This window comes from Chlorocebus sabaeus, chromosome 16 (genome assembly GCF_047675955.1).
Source record: "Chlorocebus sabaeus isolate Y175 chromosome 16, mChlSab1.0.hap1, whole genome shotgun sequence".
Classification (NCBI taxonomy): Eukaryota; Metazoa; Chordata; class Mammalia; order Primates; family Cercopithecidae; genus Chlorocebus; species Chlorocebus sabaeus.
The window spans coordinates 17,287,191-17,303,891 of record NC_132919.1 but is presented as its reverse complement, the minus strand read 5'-3'; the positions used below and the strand labels follow the sequence as shown (position 1 = coordinate 17,303,891).

At 50.1% G+C, this 16,701-nt stretch overlaps 1 protein-coding gene across 3 annotated transcripts in view; it reads right to left on the bottom strand.

The window, feature by feature from the left end:
• Nucleotides 1-16,701, bottom strand: part of NT5M (5',3'-nucleotidase, mitochondrial) — a 38,537-nt gene that overhangs the window by 8,987 nt on the left and 12,849 nt on the right. For all 3 annotated transcript variants that reach the window (XM_008010515.3, XM_008010519.3, XM_008010517.3), the window contains exon 3: nt 13,273-13,333. In XM_008010515.3, the coding sequence (XP_008008706.2) occupies nt 13,273-13,333 (61 nt within the window). The remainder of the gene's footprint in view (nt 1-13,272; nt 13,334-16,701) is intronic.

The window sequence follows — 16,701 nt, the reverse complement described above, 5'->3', positions numbered from 1 at the left end:
GCCAGAGCTATCCTAAGTGAAAGGAACAAAACTGGAAAAATCCCATTATCTGACTTTAAATTATACTGCAAAGCTACAGTATCCCAAATGGCATATTACTGGCATAAAAACACACATAGATCAGTGGATAAGAATACAGAACCAGGCCAGGTGCGGTGGCTCATGCCTGCAATCCCAGCGCTTTGGGAGGCTGAGGCTGAGGCAGGCGAATAGCCTGAGTCTGTCAGGAGTTCAAGACCAGCCTGGCTAACATGGTGAAATCCCGTCTACTAAAAATACAAAAATTAGCTGGGCGTGGTGGCATACACCTATAGTCCCAGCTACTCCAGAGGCTGAGGCAGGAGAATCGCTTGAACCCGGAAGGCGGAGGTTGCAGTGAGCTGAGATGGCGCCACTGCATTCCAGCCTGGGTGACAGAGTAAGACTGGGTATGGAAGGAACATACCTCAACATAAAAAAAAAAAAGAATACAGACCCCACAGATAAATCCATATATCTACCATGAACTCATTTTTGACAAAGGTGCCAAGAACATACATTGGGGAAAGGACAGTCTCTTCAATAAATGGCACTGGAAAACTGGATATCCATATGCAAAAGAATGAAACTAGACCCCTATCTCTTTCCATATACAAAAACTACTAAAAGAAAACATTGGGGAAACTCTCCAGGACCTTGGTCTGGATGAAGATTTCTTGAGTAGTACCCCAAAAGCACAGGCGACTAAAGCAAACACGGACAAATGGGATCACATCCAGTGAAAAAGCTTCTGCACAGCAAAGGATACAGTCAGCAAAGTGAAGAGACAACCCACAGAATGGGAGAAAGTATTTGCAAACTATCCATCTGAGAAGGTACAAAAAGTACAAAAATTAGCCAGGCGTGGTGGCACATGCCTGTAGTTCCAGCTACTTGGGAGGCTGAGGCAGAACTGCTTGAACTGAGGAGGCAGAAGTTGCAGTGAGCAGATATCACACCACTGCACTCCAGCCTAAGCGACAGAGCAAGACTCCATTTCAAAAAAAAAAAAAGTGTTCATTTTAAAGCAACTAAGAATATAACTGGATTGTCTATAACACAAAGGACTGAATGTTTGAGGTGATGGATACCCCATCTGCCCTGATGTGTTTGTTACATGTTGCATGCCTGTATCCAAACATCTAATGTACCTCATAAATATACATACCTACTATGTACCCACAAAAATTACAAATTAAAATTTAAAAATCACTTGTATTCCAAAAATTAGCTGGGCGTGGTGGTGGTGGGCACCTGTAGTCCCAGCTACTTGGCAGGCTGAGGCAGGAGAATGGCATGAACCCGGGAGGCAGAGCTTGCAGTGAGCCGAGATTGTGCCACTGCACTCCAGCCTGGGTGACAGAGCGAGACTCCGTCTCAAAAAAAAAAAAAAAATCACTTGTATTCTATACATTTGGACATTGCAATTAAACAAAGTTTATAATAGCATTAAAAATGAAATAAGCTGAACTGTACACTTGATAAATTTTATCATGTGTATTTACCACTATAAAATATTAAAAATCATTTTTATAAAGATAGTCTCTATGCCAAAAAAAAAAACACACCATGACATACAGACAAAGTTAACACAGTATGTGCAAGACTGGTACACTGAAAGCCACAAAACATTGCTGAGAGAAGGTAAAGGTGGCCTACATAAACGAGGATGTGTGTGTGCCTGTGGATCAGAAGAGCCAATATTGTTAAGCTTTCTAGCTACAATGCACTTGGAATCAAATTCTCACCAGCTTCTTTGTAGAAACTGACAAGCTTGTTCTAAACATTCTATAGAAATGCAAAGGCCCGGCCGGGCGCGGTGGCTCACGCCTGTAATCCCAGCACTTTGGGAGGCCGAGGCGGGCGGATCACAAGGTCAGGAGATCGAGACCATGGTGAAACCCCGTCTCTACTAAAAAATAGAAAAAAATTAGCCGGGCGCAGTGGTGGGCGCCTGTAGTCCCAGCTACTCGGGAGGCTGAGGTAGGAGAATGGCGTGAACCCGGGAGGCGGAGCTTGCAGTGAGCCGAGATTGCGCCACTGCACTCCAGCCTGGGCGACAGAGCAAGACTCCGTCTCAAAAAAAAAAAAAAAAAAAAAGAAATGCAAAGGCCCCAGAATAGCCAAAACAATTTTTAAAATGAAGAATAATTTTGGAAAACTCACGCTGCTTTCAAAAGTTACTATAAAACTACAGTGGCCAGGCACAGTGGCTCAGGTCTATAATCCCAGCACTATGGGAGGCCGAAGTGGGCAGATCGTGAGGTCAGGAGATCAAGACCATCCTGGCCAACATGGTGAAACCCCATCTCAACTAAAAATACAAAAACTAGCTGGGTGTGGTGGCGCGTACCTGTAATTCCAGCTACTCTGGAGGCTGGGGCATGAGAATCACTTGAACCCAGGAGGAAGCGGTTGCACTGAGCCGAGATCACACTACTGCACTCCAGCCTGATGACAGAGGAGACTCCATCTCAAAAAAAAAAAAAAAAAAAACTACAGTAACTGAGACAGTGTGGTATTTACATTAGGTGGGACACTTAGATCAGAGAAGCAGGATACATTCCAGAAATGGACCCCAGGCTACCACAACACTTCAGTGAGAAAAGGTGGCCTTGGGAGGCCAAGGCAGGTGGATCACCTGAGGTCAGGAGTTCGACACCAGCCTGGCCAACATGGTGAAACCCAATCTCAACTAAAATTACAAAAAAATTAGCTGGGCATGGTGGTGGGTGCCTGTAATCCTAGCTACTTGGGAGGCTGAGGCAGGAGAATGGCTTTAACCCGGGAGGCAGAGCTTGCAGTAAGCCAAGATCACACCGTTGCACTCCAGCCTGGGCCACAGAGTGAAATTCCATCCCAAAAAAAAAAAAAAAAAAAAAAAAAGGATCATAACCTAAATAAACAACCTAAAAGTATAAAACTTCTCCTCCTCTAAAGACTCTGTTGAGAAAACTCACCTATAATCTCAGCACTTTGGGAGGCTGAGGCAGGAGGATTGCTTGAGTCCAGGGGCTCAAGACCAGCTTGGGCAACATAGCAAGACCCCATCTCTACAAAAAAAAATTGTTTTAAAAATTAGCTGGGCATGGTGGCACACACCTATAGTCCCAACCAGTGAGGAGGCTAAGGTGGGAGAATCACTTCAGCCCAGGGGGTCACAGCTGCAGTGAGGCATGATCATGCCATTGTGAAGTGACAGAGCAAAACTCTGTCTCTCAAAAAAGAAAAACAAAAAGAAAAAGAAAATTAAAATACAAATCACAGACCGGGATAAAATATTTGTAAAACACATTATCTGATAAAGAACTTGTTTCTAGCATATCTAAAGAACTCTCACAACTCACAAACAACTCAATGAGAAACTAGGCAAAAGGCTTGAACATTTCGTTACAGAAAATATATGAAGGGCTACTTGCTTAAAAAGATGTTCAATATCATTAATCAAGGAAATGCAAAGTAAAACAACAACAAGACACCGCTACATGCCTATGAGAATGGCCAAAATCCCGGGCCCCGACAATACCAAATGCTGGCAAGGATACGGAGCAAGAGGGACTCTCATTCGCTGTGGATTTTTAGGTATACAGCAAAATTGAGCAGAGGTACAGAGTTCCCATATACCCTCTGCTCCCACACAACGCACAGCCTCCCCAGTCATCAACACCACAGAACACAGGATACCGGGAGTGAACCGTGACAAAAACTATGGGCTCTGAGTGACCATGGTGCATTGAGGTAGGTTCATCAGCTATAATCATGTGCACACTGGTGGGGGCGTTGTGCCTTCAGCTCAGATTTGCCTGACAAGGGTAGGCTTGGACAAGGAACTGTCTGTTAAGTTTATCAGCAGCTATTTGGAAGAAGGGCTGTTTATCACCTGATCACCATTTTGGTTCCTGAAAGCTCTGGGGAGAAAATAGTTCAGCCCAGATGAATGTAAAGGTATCCAAGCACAAAGCGGTGCTGTGGTTCTAAACCAGAATCAGGAAAAATGCCTGCCATGGAACCTAAAACTACATGTAGCTAAAGAATTACTGGCAGGACTCCCAGGGGAGGCCCTCTCTCCAAGACCTAGCAGTGTAGGCAGGAAGTCTATGAACCACCTCGAGAGCAGAGTTCAGTGATTACCAAGAAGACACAGGAGTAGAGGGGGATGCTGGCACAGGACAGTGCTGGAAAAGATCAGAGGGGCAGATGGCTGGCAGCTCTCGACCCCATCTCCCTGCCTTTCCTGCGCCATGTGGCTCACAGGCCCACGACCAAATGCACACATCAGAAATAGAGATCTATGAGCTAGACACGGTCCCTGGCAGGCAAAATGTTGGAAGGGACAGAGTCCTGCTCCACTCAGCTGAGCAGATCCAAGATAGGCCTCAAATCAAGGAGGGTGGGGTATGCAGGTATGGGAGGTGGGTGAATGACACTCTTAGAAAAATAATACCATAGGCCGGGCGCGGTGGCTCACACCTGTAATCTCAGCACTTTGGGAGGCCGAGGTGGGCGGATCACGAGGTCAGGAGATAGAGACCATCCTGGCTAACATGCTGAAACCCCATCTCTACTAAAAATACAAAAAAATTAGCCCAGCGTGGTGGCAGGCGCCTGTAGTCCAAGCTACTCAGGAGGCTGAGGCAAGAGAATGGCGTGAACCCAGGAGGGAGAGCTTGCAGTGAGCCGAGATTGCGCAACTGCACTCCAGCCTGGGCGACAGAGAGAGACTTCATCTCAAAAAAAAAAAAAAAAAAAAGAAGAAGAAGAAAAAGAAAAAGAATACCATAAAACTGGAGGTTTTCAGAATGAATGGCTTGATCTAGGACACTTGAAAGGTATTATGACCAGGCACGATGGCCCAGGAGTTAGAGGCTGCAGTGAGCTATGATCATTCTACTACAATCCAGTCTGGGCAATAGAGCGAGACCCTGTCTTTAAAAAAAAAAAAATTACATAAATAAATAAAAGGATCATGCACTTTTGTCTACAATCTCTATTACAATGATAAAATGGCCAGATCTAATTAGGAGTGAGTTAGTTTGGGAATTATTAGCCATCTGAACAGCCAATTTTATTTTTTTTTTGGAAATGTAATTCACACACCATAAAATTCACCAATTTAAAGTGTACAATTCAATGGTCTTTAGTGTGTTGACAATGTTACGCAATCATTACCACTATCTAAATTCCAGAATGTTTCCATCACCCCTAAAAGAAACCCCATGCCAATTAGCATTTTTGGTAATTTTTGAATAGACTATTTTAAAAATAAACACTGGTATGGAACAGAACCATGCCAAGAAACACACCATGAGCCCCACTGGGGTTCAGGAGCTCCAGGGGAAGCTCCTGAATGCTGGCAGTGTGGCCTCCATGCCACCCCCAAAAGAACCTAGGGTTTCTTTACGTGCCAAGAGAAAGTGCCAAGCCTTTTAGCATAAGTCCTACAGGGAGTAACTGGAAAATGTACCGGGAGCAACTGGAAATTCAATGTAAAATATGCAAAGGCCAGGCGCAGTGGCTCACGCCTATAATCCTAGCACTTTGGGAGGCTGAGGCAGGCGGATTGCCTGAGCTCAGGAGTTCGAGACTAACCTGGGCAACATGATAAAACCCCATCTCTACTAAAATACCAACAATTAGCCGGGTGTGGTAGCACACACCTGCAGGCCCAGCTACTCGGGAGGCTGAGGCAGGAGAATTGCTAGAACCCGGGAGGCAGAGGTTACAGTGAGCTGAGATTGCACCACTGCACTCCAGCCTGGACGACAAAGCGAGACTCCGTCTCCAAAAAAAAAAAAAAAAAAAAAAAACAAATATAATTCATTATCTTAAGTTAAAAAAAAATATATATATATATGGTCTATGTCGGCCAGGCACGGTGGCTCATAACTGTAATCCCAGCACTTTGAGGGGCTGAGGTGGATGGATCACCTGTGGTCAGGAGTTTGAGACCAGTCTGGCCAATGTGGCCAATGTGGTGAAACCACATCTCTACGAAAAACACAAAAATTAGCCAGGCATGGTGGCAGGTGCCTGTAATCCCAGCTAGTCAGGAGGCTGAGGCAGGAGAATCACTTGAACCCAGGAGGCCGAAGTTGCAGAGAGCTGAGATCGTGCCATTGCATTCCAGCCTGGGCAAAAAGAGCAAAATTCTATCTTTTAAAAAAAAAAAGTCTACATTTTTACGTTTTTATTTCAGGTTAGAGGAAGAGGCTCAATTAAGGAGTGGGTTTTTGTTTTGTTTTTGTTTTTTGAGAAAGGGACTTACTCCCAGGCTCAAGCAATCCTCCCACCTCAGCTTCCTAAAATGCTGCAATTACAGGCACACATCAGCATGCCCGGCTAATTTTTTTTTTAGTAGAGATGGGGGTCTCACCACATTGCCCAGGCTGGTCTCAAACTCCTGGGTTCAAGTGATCCTCCTGCCTCAGCCTCCCAAAGTGGTGGGATTACAAGTGTGAGCCACTGTACCTGACCTGAAGTGGGAATTCTTGACATTTATTCTAAAAATCAATGCCGAATCAGGCAGACATATCATCTGGAAACCAGACTTCTAATCAGAAGAGCACAAACCCCTTCGCACCCAAGCCCCTCCCTTGTGATTACCCCCCTTGTTGAACGGGAAAATCTCAGAGTAAAATGTCATGCCTGTGCATGAAGAAACTGACATGGATTTTCAAATCTCTCTGCGGGGTGAAAAGGTACAGGTCATGCTGCTTAAGTTCCGAGTCAGGGAGTCCGAGAAGAGACAGCAAGGCTGAGGAACAGAGCCCGGGCTCTGAAGTCCAACTCCCCACTTTCTGGCCACTGACCCTGTGCTTCACCTCTCTGTGCCTCAGTCTGCCCAACTGTAGAAAAGGGATGATAAAAACACATATTTTGTAGGGCTACTATGAAGGCTAAATGGATCACTACAGGGAAAGCCCTTGGAGATGTATACTACCAACTTGGCTTACTGTTAACTATTACTGAGTGATTGGGTTCAGAATGTTGGGAAACCTTCTTTCCAGCCAGAAAGAAGGTTCTGGCAACCTGAATGTAACCCAACTCAACTCCCTCCATGTGGTGATAAAGCGAGACACCTCACAGCAGTCAGGTTTCCATCCTCTGACTGGGTCTTGAAAGAAAATCAACCAAGGAGAAAAGTTTCCACTTCCGGCAACAAAGGCTGATCCTACTTGTGGACAGGAGCTGGGGAAGGAACTGTGAGTGCTCTGGGGCCTGAGCCTAGACCAGGGCTACCGTGGAGGAGACCTCTGTCCTGTGCAGACATATCCTGAGACCCACCTCCAGCCCTTCCTTGCCTCCCCCAGGCATGGAGCAGAGGAACCATTAATACCTGCCCACTCTCAGCCAGGGAAGAAGTACCAGTCTATAGGGGTGGGAGGGGCACGAACGGTGGGCGAGGGGGTGCTCGGGGCAACCTTCACCTTACTCGCTTCTCACCCACACTTCTCCCTTTGTCTTAGTTCTAGGGTTAAAGGTGGTGGTATGGCTAAACCATGAGGACAGCTGGGAGATTTGGATAAACTAATCCATTTCACCCAGCCCAACTCCACTCCCAACCAGCCCCTGTAGCTACCAGCCAACTAAATTCACCTCGAATTCCTCAGATCTGCTGCGCACTTTACTGTCTTCGTGTGTTTGTTCAACGGCCCGCTTCCTCTATTGACTGACCCTATGTGGCCCAGCCTAGACCCCGGCAGGAGAAAAGGACCCTGCCCACGGCGGGTACAGTGGAAATGAATACAAGTTTCTATGTGATATATACCCGAACCCTACCTTTCCTCACGTGACCCAGGAATTGTATTTCTTGGAATTCACCCTAAGAACATGACCATACAGTGTCTTACTCACAAGACGTCTTCAGCTATTAACAATATCATGTTTTGGCCGGGCACGGTGGCTCAAGCCTGTAATCCCAGCACTTTGGGAGGCCGAGACGGGCGGATCACGAGGTCAGGAGATCGAGACTATCCTGGCTAATATGGTGAAACCCCGTCTCTACTAAAAAATACAAAAAAACTAGCCGGGCGAGGTGGCAGGCGCCTGTAGTCCCAGCTACTCGGGAGGCTGAGGCAGGAGAATGGCGTCAACCCGGGAGGCGGAGCTTACAGTGAGCTGAGATTGCGCCACTGCACTCCAGCCTGGGCGACAGAGCAAGGCTCTGTCTCAAAAAAAAATAAAAATAAAAAAACAATATCATGTTTCTGGCCAGGCACAGTGGCTCACATCTGTAATCCCCACACTTTGGGAGACCGAGGCGGGCAGACTACTTTGAGACTAGGAGTTTGAGACCAGCCTGGCCGACATGGCGAAACCCCATCTCTATTAAAAATACAAAAAATTGGCCAGGCGTGGTGGCTCACGCCTGTAATCCCAACATTTGGGAGACCGAGGCAGGCGGATCACAAGGTCAGGAGTTTGAGACCAGACTGACCAACATGGCGAAACCCCGTCTCTACTAAAAATACAAAAATTAGCTCGTCATGGTGGCACGCACCTGTAATCCCAGCTACTCAGGAGGCTGGGACAGGATAATCACTTGAACCCGGGAGGTGGAGGTTGAAGTGAGCTGAGATCACGTCACTGCACTCCAGCCTGGGCGACAGGGCGGGACTCTGTCTCAACAAAACAAAACAAAACAAAACAAAATACAAAAAATTAGCCAGGCATGGTGACACACACTTGTCATCCCAGCTGCCTGGGAGGCTGAGGCACAAGAATCACTTAAACCCAGGAGGCAGAGGTTGCAGTGAGCCAACTTCAGCACTGCACTTCAGTCTGGGCCTCAGAGCTGGACCCTGTCTCAAAAAAAAAAAAAAAAAAAATCATGTTTCTGAAGAGTGATGACAGAAAAAGGCTAAAAATATATTAATAAGCAGAAAAGGATAACTATATTGGATGAAAGCTTTGTTAAAATATGTGTATTATATTTAATACACATCAAAGAAAAACGAGGGCTGTGTGGGTAGCTCACCTGTAATCCTAGCACTCTGGGAGGCCAAGGTGGGTGGATCACGAGGTCAGGAGCTCAAGACCAGCCTGGCCAACATGATGAAACCCTGTTTCTACTAAAAATACAAAAAAAAGGCCGGGCGCGGTGGCTCAAGCCTGTAGTCCCAGCGCTTTGGGAGGCCGAGATGGGCGGATCACGAGGTCAGGAGACCGAGACCATCCTGGCTAACACGGTGAAAACCCGTCTCTACTAAGAGATACGAAAAAACTAGCCGGGCGAGGTGGCGGGCGCCTGTAGTCCCAGCTACTTAGGAGGCTGAGGCAGGAGAATGGCATCAACCCGGGAGGCGGAGCTTGCAGTGAGCTGAGATCCAGCCACTGCAGTCCAGCCTGGGCGACAGAGCGAGACTCCGTCTCAAAAAAAAAAAAAAAAAAAAAAAAAAAAAAACTAGCCAGGTGTGGTAGTGCGCATCTGTAATCCCAACTACTCAGGAGGCTGAGGCAGGAGAATTGCTTCAACTTGGGAGGCAGATGTTGTAGTGAGTTGAGATCACTGCACTCCAGCCTGGGTGACAGAGTGAGACCCTGTCTCCCCAACTCACCCCAAAAAAACTAGAAAGAAACAGATCAAAGTGCTAACAGCATCTCTCTCCAGGTGGTGGGATTGTAGATGTGGATTCTTGTTGCCTTTGCTCTTTCGTTTAGTTTGATCAGGACATCCACCATCAGTGTGCCCCTTCTTCTGGCAACAGCACCTCAACTCCTCTGGGAAGCCACGCCTCTGCCACCAGCTGCAGCCTTTTAGGACAGTCCATCAGGGCACCCAGGGCTAGGTGTAGGACCCAAGCTCAGCTGATGGGCCTCTCTCTCCTGGGTACTAGGAATCTTGGGCAATGAAACCCAAGGATGGAGAAAGGGTGCTCCAGCATCTTGGGCTGTTTGCTGGAGACACGGTCTGCGGGCTCTGCCCCCATGGCCTCAGGCCAGCTTCCTCAGGCTGCCCTGTGATTCCCTCATCAAAGCAAAGCAACATCCTTCTAACCAGTCCCGCCTTTGTTCAAGTGAGCCAGAGACTGTTGATGTTGCTGTGACTAGGGTCCTGACATCCCTTTCCTCTTAAATGTGAGCTGTTTCCAAATCCTCTCCAGTGAATGCACGCTACCTCCAGGGGAACACACTGGCGGTGGGCACAGGCTCTAGACAGGCAGACCCAGAGCAGGCCTCACTGGCTGGCCAAGCGTCAGACCTGGTAAATGAGCTGCCTCATTCCCTCTAAGCCTCAGTTTCTTCATCTGTCAAATCAGAAGAGTTTTCTTGTTTCACAGGCAGCTGTTGTAAACCTCAAAAGTGATGATAAAAGGACAGTGCCTGGCATATCAAAGGTGTCAAATGAATGGCAAGCACTGTTACTCGCAGGTGTTTAATAACTCTGCTGGACAAATGAATCTCCTCATTTAACAACAAACACCGTGTCCTCCCAGCATGCCACCCTATGCTGGGTGCTGGACTTGAGAGTGGGCAGGAGGGTGAGAGCCCAGCCTGCACAGGTCCCAGCCCAGTCGGGAGATGGACCAAGAATAAGCCACAGATGAAAACACAAACCCATTTCAAGTGGTGGGAAGTGTTATCCAAAAAACAAGATGGAGAAAGAATACATTTCAAACATGACGGTCACAAAATGTGGGGAGACTTCTGGGCTGAAGCCTCGTGGACAAGAAGGCACCAGGCCTGGGGGTGGGAGGTGAACATTCCAAGCCAAAAGCTGCTTGAGAAGCACGCAGAGAGGGGGGCACAGTGGGTGGAGAGGCAGGCAGGCCCTGCAGGTCATGCTCAGGAGGGTGTACGTGGTTTTTAAAGGGAAACCATTCAGAGGTCTCAAGTCAGGAGCTGCCATGGTCTGCTGTGTGAGAAGCCTTGTCAGCCTGCGTGGGACCAAAAGGAGCAGGCAGTTTAGGAGGCCCTGTCAACTGTCCTGGGAGGAAATGCCAAGGTGCTGGCAATGAGAAGAGAGATAAGCAGACAGGTACCAGGCATGTTTTCGAAATCGGTCCCACAGGACATGGGACTCACCAACAGGCTGGAAGTGAGGGCTTAGAGGAAGACGTCATCAGGATGGCCCCTGATTTCTGACCTGAGGCCGCTGCCATCCACTGGGAGGGAAGGAAGGACATGCACAAGGAAACCAGCACCCCAGGGACAGATACATCGGGTCTGAGTGTCTGGAGCTCAGAGGGCAGTCCTGGGCCGAGGCAACACAGGTGGGACAGCCGGCACAATGATGGTATCTCAATCTCCAGGAACGGATGAATGAGGTCATGTTGTTCATCTCACTCCCACAGCTGCTGGTCAACCACCATGGCCACCCAGTGAAACTCCAGCTAAAATAGTGACTCCAGGCCCACAGTCCTCAAACTTGAGGGTGTATGAGAATCACCTGGCAAGCTCGTTAGGCCCACGTTGCTACTCCCAGACTGTCTGATTCGGAAGGTCTGGGGTGGGGCTGCAAAAGGTCCACTCTTAAGGAGTCTCCAAGGGATGCTGACTCTGGTCTGAGGACTCACTTTGGGATCACTGCTCAACCAGAAACGGTGGGCCTGGCCCTCACTCTGACTCCACATTGACTGGCTGCAGGTAAGACACTCCTCTCTCCTGAGTGTAACTGAACTCGTGCTCCTCGAGTGTTAAAAGGGGGTCAGCAAAAGCCAGCCATGGTGGTGCGTGGCGTGCGCCTGTGTTCCCAGCTACTCAGGAGGCTGAGGTGGGAGGATTACTTGAGCCCAGGAGTTCAAGGCTGCAGTGAGCTGGGATGGCACCTGTGAGTGGCCACTACACTCCAGCCTGGGTGACAGAACAAAACCCACTCTCTAAAAACACGAGGGATGTCAGGGTAACTAGGGAATAAGGTGTCATGAGGACATGATGAAACAGTGGGCACCAAGCACCCACATAATGCCAGATCTACTGTTCAGCAAGTGTAATTCCCACTGAGCACACAGAGGGCACGCTATGTAGGCCGAATGTGTGAATTTCTTTTTTTTTTTTTTCTTTTTTTTTTTAATAAATTTTTTTGTGGGGGGGACAGTCTTGCTCTGTCACCCAGGCTGGAGTAAAGTGGCATGATCTCGGTTCACTACAACCTCCACCTCCCAGGTTCAAGCAATTCTCATGCCTCAGCCTCCTGGGCAGCTGGGACTACAGGCATGCACCACCACACCCAGCTAATTTTCGTATTTTTAATAGAGACAGGGTTTCACCATGATGGCCAGGCTGGTCTTGAACTCCCAGCCTCAGATGATCTGCCTGCGTCGGTCTCCCAGAGTGCTGGGATTACAGGCGTGAGCCACCGCAGCTGACCATAAATTTCATTTAAATATGGAATCCAGGCCAGGCACGGTGGCTCATACCTGTAATCCCAGCACTTTGGGAGGCCGAGGCAGGCAGATCACCTGAGCTTGAGTTCGAGACTAGCCTGGCCAACATGGCAAAATCCTGTCTCTACTAAAAATACAAAAAAAATTACCCGGATGTGGTGGCAGGCACTTGTAATCTCAGTTACTCAGGAGGCTGAGACAGGAGAATCACTTGAACCCAGGAGGCGAAAGTTGCAGTGAGCCGAGATCACGCCATTGCACTCCAGCCTGGGCGACGACAACAGCGAAACTCTGTCTCAAAAAAAAAACGGGAAAGGGTCATGTGAAGAACAAGAAAGAACTCATGCCTGAAGGTTTGACGCCCCCAAAGCAGGAGGGGCTCTGGGCTGAAGATCTTGCCTTTCTCGGCTTGGGAAGAGCTGTTCTGATGTCCCCAAGGAGGGCCGGCCCTGACCCCTCCGGCACGAGTGCCCTCCTCCAGGGCCACAGACCTTTCCTCTAGGTTTGGCAACTGCAAGTTCCCAATTTCCAGAAAGGTCTCACTGTCATGCAGTTCTAATTCTTTTCAATAAAGACAATAAAGTGAGTACATAGAAAAATGAACTTTACCCACCTCACCTTTTTAAGACTTTTCATGTTAATGCATCCACGTGCCTCCCCAGGCATGATTCTCATCCTTCAGAGGCCTGCTCTGGGCCGGGCTAACCTGACACAGTGACAGACACCCTTCCCGGAGACCCTGTGTCATAATGAGGCTCCATCTAGAGCCTCAGGCTGGGGCTGGAGAGGGCCTTGGGGAGCAGGCGCCGCTGTCACAGAGGTGGGGGAGTGCTGTGAGGGTCCATCCCCTTTCCACAGGCAGGCTGAGCCTGTACCCCTCACTATCATGCATGGGGTAAGGGCCCAGCGGAGCAGACGCACGCCTTACCTTCTCATAGGGACAGAACTTGAACATCTTGATGGGGCTTGTGCAGATGAAGACGTCAGTGCTGTCAACAACAGAAAGGAGGTTGAGCCTGCAGCACCACGACTTCACCACCCTGAGGCCTTCCCCACCTGCCCTGCCTTCTCAGGGCTGGGCCCTCTGAGTCTGAACCCCTCACCTGCTGTGGGAGACCCACTCTCCTGTACTACCTCCACACCAGAGGCGTCGGCCTCACGTGTCTGCCCTATCCCATGGCCCTGGGCAGCCAGTGACCCTACCCTGCCCATGGGCAGCCAGCTCTGGACTGGACATCTGACTGAAGGGCCTCCTGCAATGCAGAGTGGTAAGTCGAGAAATCTATGAGGAAGAAAGATTCTGACGTGCGAGTCTCCTGGCCTGGGGAACACAGACAAGGCGCCTACTCCACGCCAGGCTGAGCCCTGCAGTGAGCCAGTCCCTGAAAGACAGGATTGGCTTGGCTCCGTGTGACGAGCGCCACGTCCTGGCGTCACAGTGCTGTGCTGGATCCATGGGGGAGCTGACCCAAACGGCCTCCCAGGTGCCTGCACCCTCATGCCCACAGGGCCCCAGCCCTCACTAATGAGGCCACCTGGTCCCAAACACCCTCATGAGGCTGGCATTTGCCACTGGAGCCTGTGCCTCCTGTGCGTCTTGCTGAGCCTCTGGAAGACAGCACTTTGCTGACGCTTTCTCTCCGGCAAACGCATCCCCCAAGAGGCAGAGGTGAGACTGCCGCATCCCTGGGCATACCCTGGGCACAGGGTATGCCCTCTCGTTTCCTGATACTTGGCACTACTTCCACCAACCGCGCCATCCCCTCTCCTAAAGACTCAGCCTCTCCCCAGCATCCTCACTCCTGCCCCAACCAAAACTGGCCTCACACAAAGGGCGCACCTCCCCAACTTGCCTCTCAGTGAGAGCTGCCTCTTCCTCACCTCCCTACAGACTTTAGAGATGGCAGGTGAGGATGGCGTCTGGCTTCTCCACTGCTCCTTCCAGCTCCCTGATGCCAATGCCCCCACCCTACAGCACACCCCTACAGCCCTTCCTGGCCACTGTCACCTACCGTTGCCAGTTACCGTCCCTCACGCACCTCACTTGCCAGCTGGCCATCCTCTCCACTCCTGCTCTATCACCACCCTCAGTGATTTGACACACATGTTCACATATATGTGTGTGCACAGGTGAAGATCCGACACCTTGTCGCTCAGTTCCTAACCCTCTCCACCTCCAAACACCCAACCTCCAATACCTCTCCTACTGTCATCCCCGGAGCTTGAAATCACTTCCCCCTGAATCCTCGTCTCAGGCTTTGACTCCCTGGCCACCACCCACGACGCTTCAGCAAATGAGTTCTCTCATCCTGCACTCAACTCTTCAGCCTCGTGGAGACACCCTCCTCGTCCCAGCTTGGCAGCCTGCCTTCATCCAGCTGGGGCCTAACCTTCGCTGCCATCCTCTGCTTGTGCTTCTCGTCCTCCACCCAGGCCTGTCTCGCCAGGCCCTGAAGGAGCCCAGCTATCCCACTGCTCCCACCTGCACCCAAACAACTGAATGTTGCCAGAAAAGAAAATTCACATCATCAGTTGGACCCGTTTCACCTTCACTTCCTGACCCCAAGCCAGGGCCTGCAGCTGCCTGGCAGCTCTCTCCAATGCCCTCTCTGGTGCTCTGGGCACAGCCAGGAACCACCCGCCCCATTTCCTCAACCTTCTTGTGGGCGAGACTCTGAGCGCACCTCATCATGGATCTGGAGACTCACCTGCCACTGGGCTCACTTCCTCCTCCCTTCCTGCTGCACAGGAGGAAGCCATACTGCTCCCCTCTCCTGGGTTCCACCTGTGCCCTGGATCCTCCCCCTCTGCCCTTCAGACACTATGCCCTGCAATACCCGCTTGCTATCCTCCTCCACAATCCTCATTCAAACGCATGCTGGCACCTCCCAAATACCTGCTTGCTATCCTCCTCCACGATCCTCATTCGGACGCATGCTGGCACCTCCCGCCTTAGCTATATACACACACAACCTTGACTCCCACCCTCCAGCTGCCCCCTTCACAGCAGAACGTCCCCGACAAGCCGCCTCCACCTGCCAACCCCACTCCCCCACCTCCTGCTCCTGCTTCAACCCACTGTGGACTGGGCCCGCCCCTTCACTCCACAGAAATTGCTCCTTGTCACCAAGGACCCTTGTATCCCTCTGTCCAATGCCCACCTCGCCATCTTCACCCACAGGCACTCAGCCCAGCCGGCCACACCAGCTCTCCTGGGCTTCCCTATTCTGGGTCCTGGCCTGTGCTCCTGGCCTCCTTCTCCTTGCTGCCCAGCCCAGACTCCCCGTCTACTCCTCTCCTGACCGCTCCAGGTTGGGTCTAGGCCCCCAGGGGCTCTCGGCCTGCGCTCCTGCTTTAAACACCATGTGCATGCTGATGCGTCCCAGCCTCTCTCAGCACCAGGTTTCCACCCACCTGGACGCCTCACACACCTCGCACAGGACTTCCAACGTGGGACACATGATCCCCTACTCCTAAAGCGTGTCCCTCCCCGAGTCTTCCCTCAGTTCCTAGACTATTTTAGATAAGCAGAGACTATATAGACGGAGCTCTGCTCAAGCAAAACACCTAAAACTCACCTATTTTTCCTAGCTTTATTCCACCCCCAATATCAGATCCATCCCCAGGTCTTATGGGTCCCACCAAAGCACACGTCATCTACCAGGCTCTCTCCACAGACCTCACCCCAGTCAAACTGAGCCGTCTCCCACTGAGCAGCTGCAACCACCTCCACTGACTCCTCAACTTCCAGTTCTCGCCCCTCCGAGCCATTTCCACCCAGCATCCAGACTGACTCTTTTTAAACAGCTTTACAGAGGTATAAATAATCAACATGCAATAAACTGCACATATTAAAAGGGTACAATTCAATAAATTTGAACATAAAGACACATATGGGAGGCTGGGCATGGTGGCTCACACCTGTAATCCCAGCACTTTCGGCGGCCAAGGCAGACAGATCATCTGAGGTCAGGAGTTCAAGACCAGCCTGGCCAACACGGTGAAACCCTGTCTCTACTAAAAATAGAAAAATAGCTGGACGTGGTGATGAGCACCTGTACACCCAGCTACTAAGGAGGCTGAGGCAGGAGAATCACTTGAACCCAGAAGGTGGAGGTTGCAGTGAGCCAAGATCACACCACTGCACTCCAGCCCGCCGACAGAGCGAGACTCCATCTCAAAATAAAGAAATATGAAATAAGTAAAAGACACACATGGGAAACCCAGATCACCACAATCAAGAAATAAACACACTTGCCACCCCCAAAGGTTCCCGTTATCTCTCCCGGCTGCCCCTCGTGTCCCTCCCTGCCCCTGGGGCCCCAGGCAACCACCCATCTACTTTCCATCGGTATAG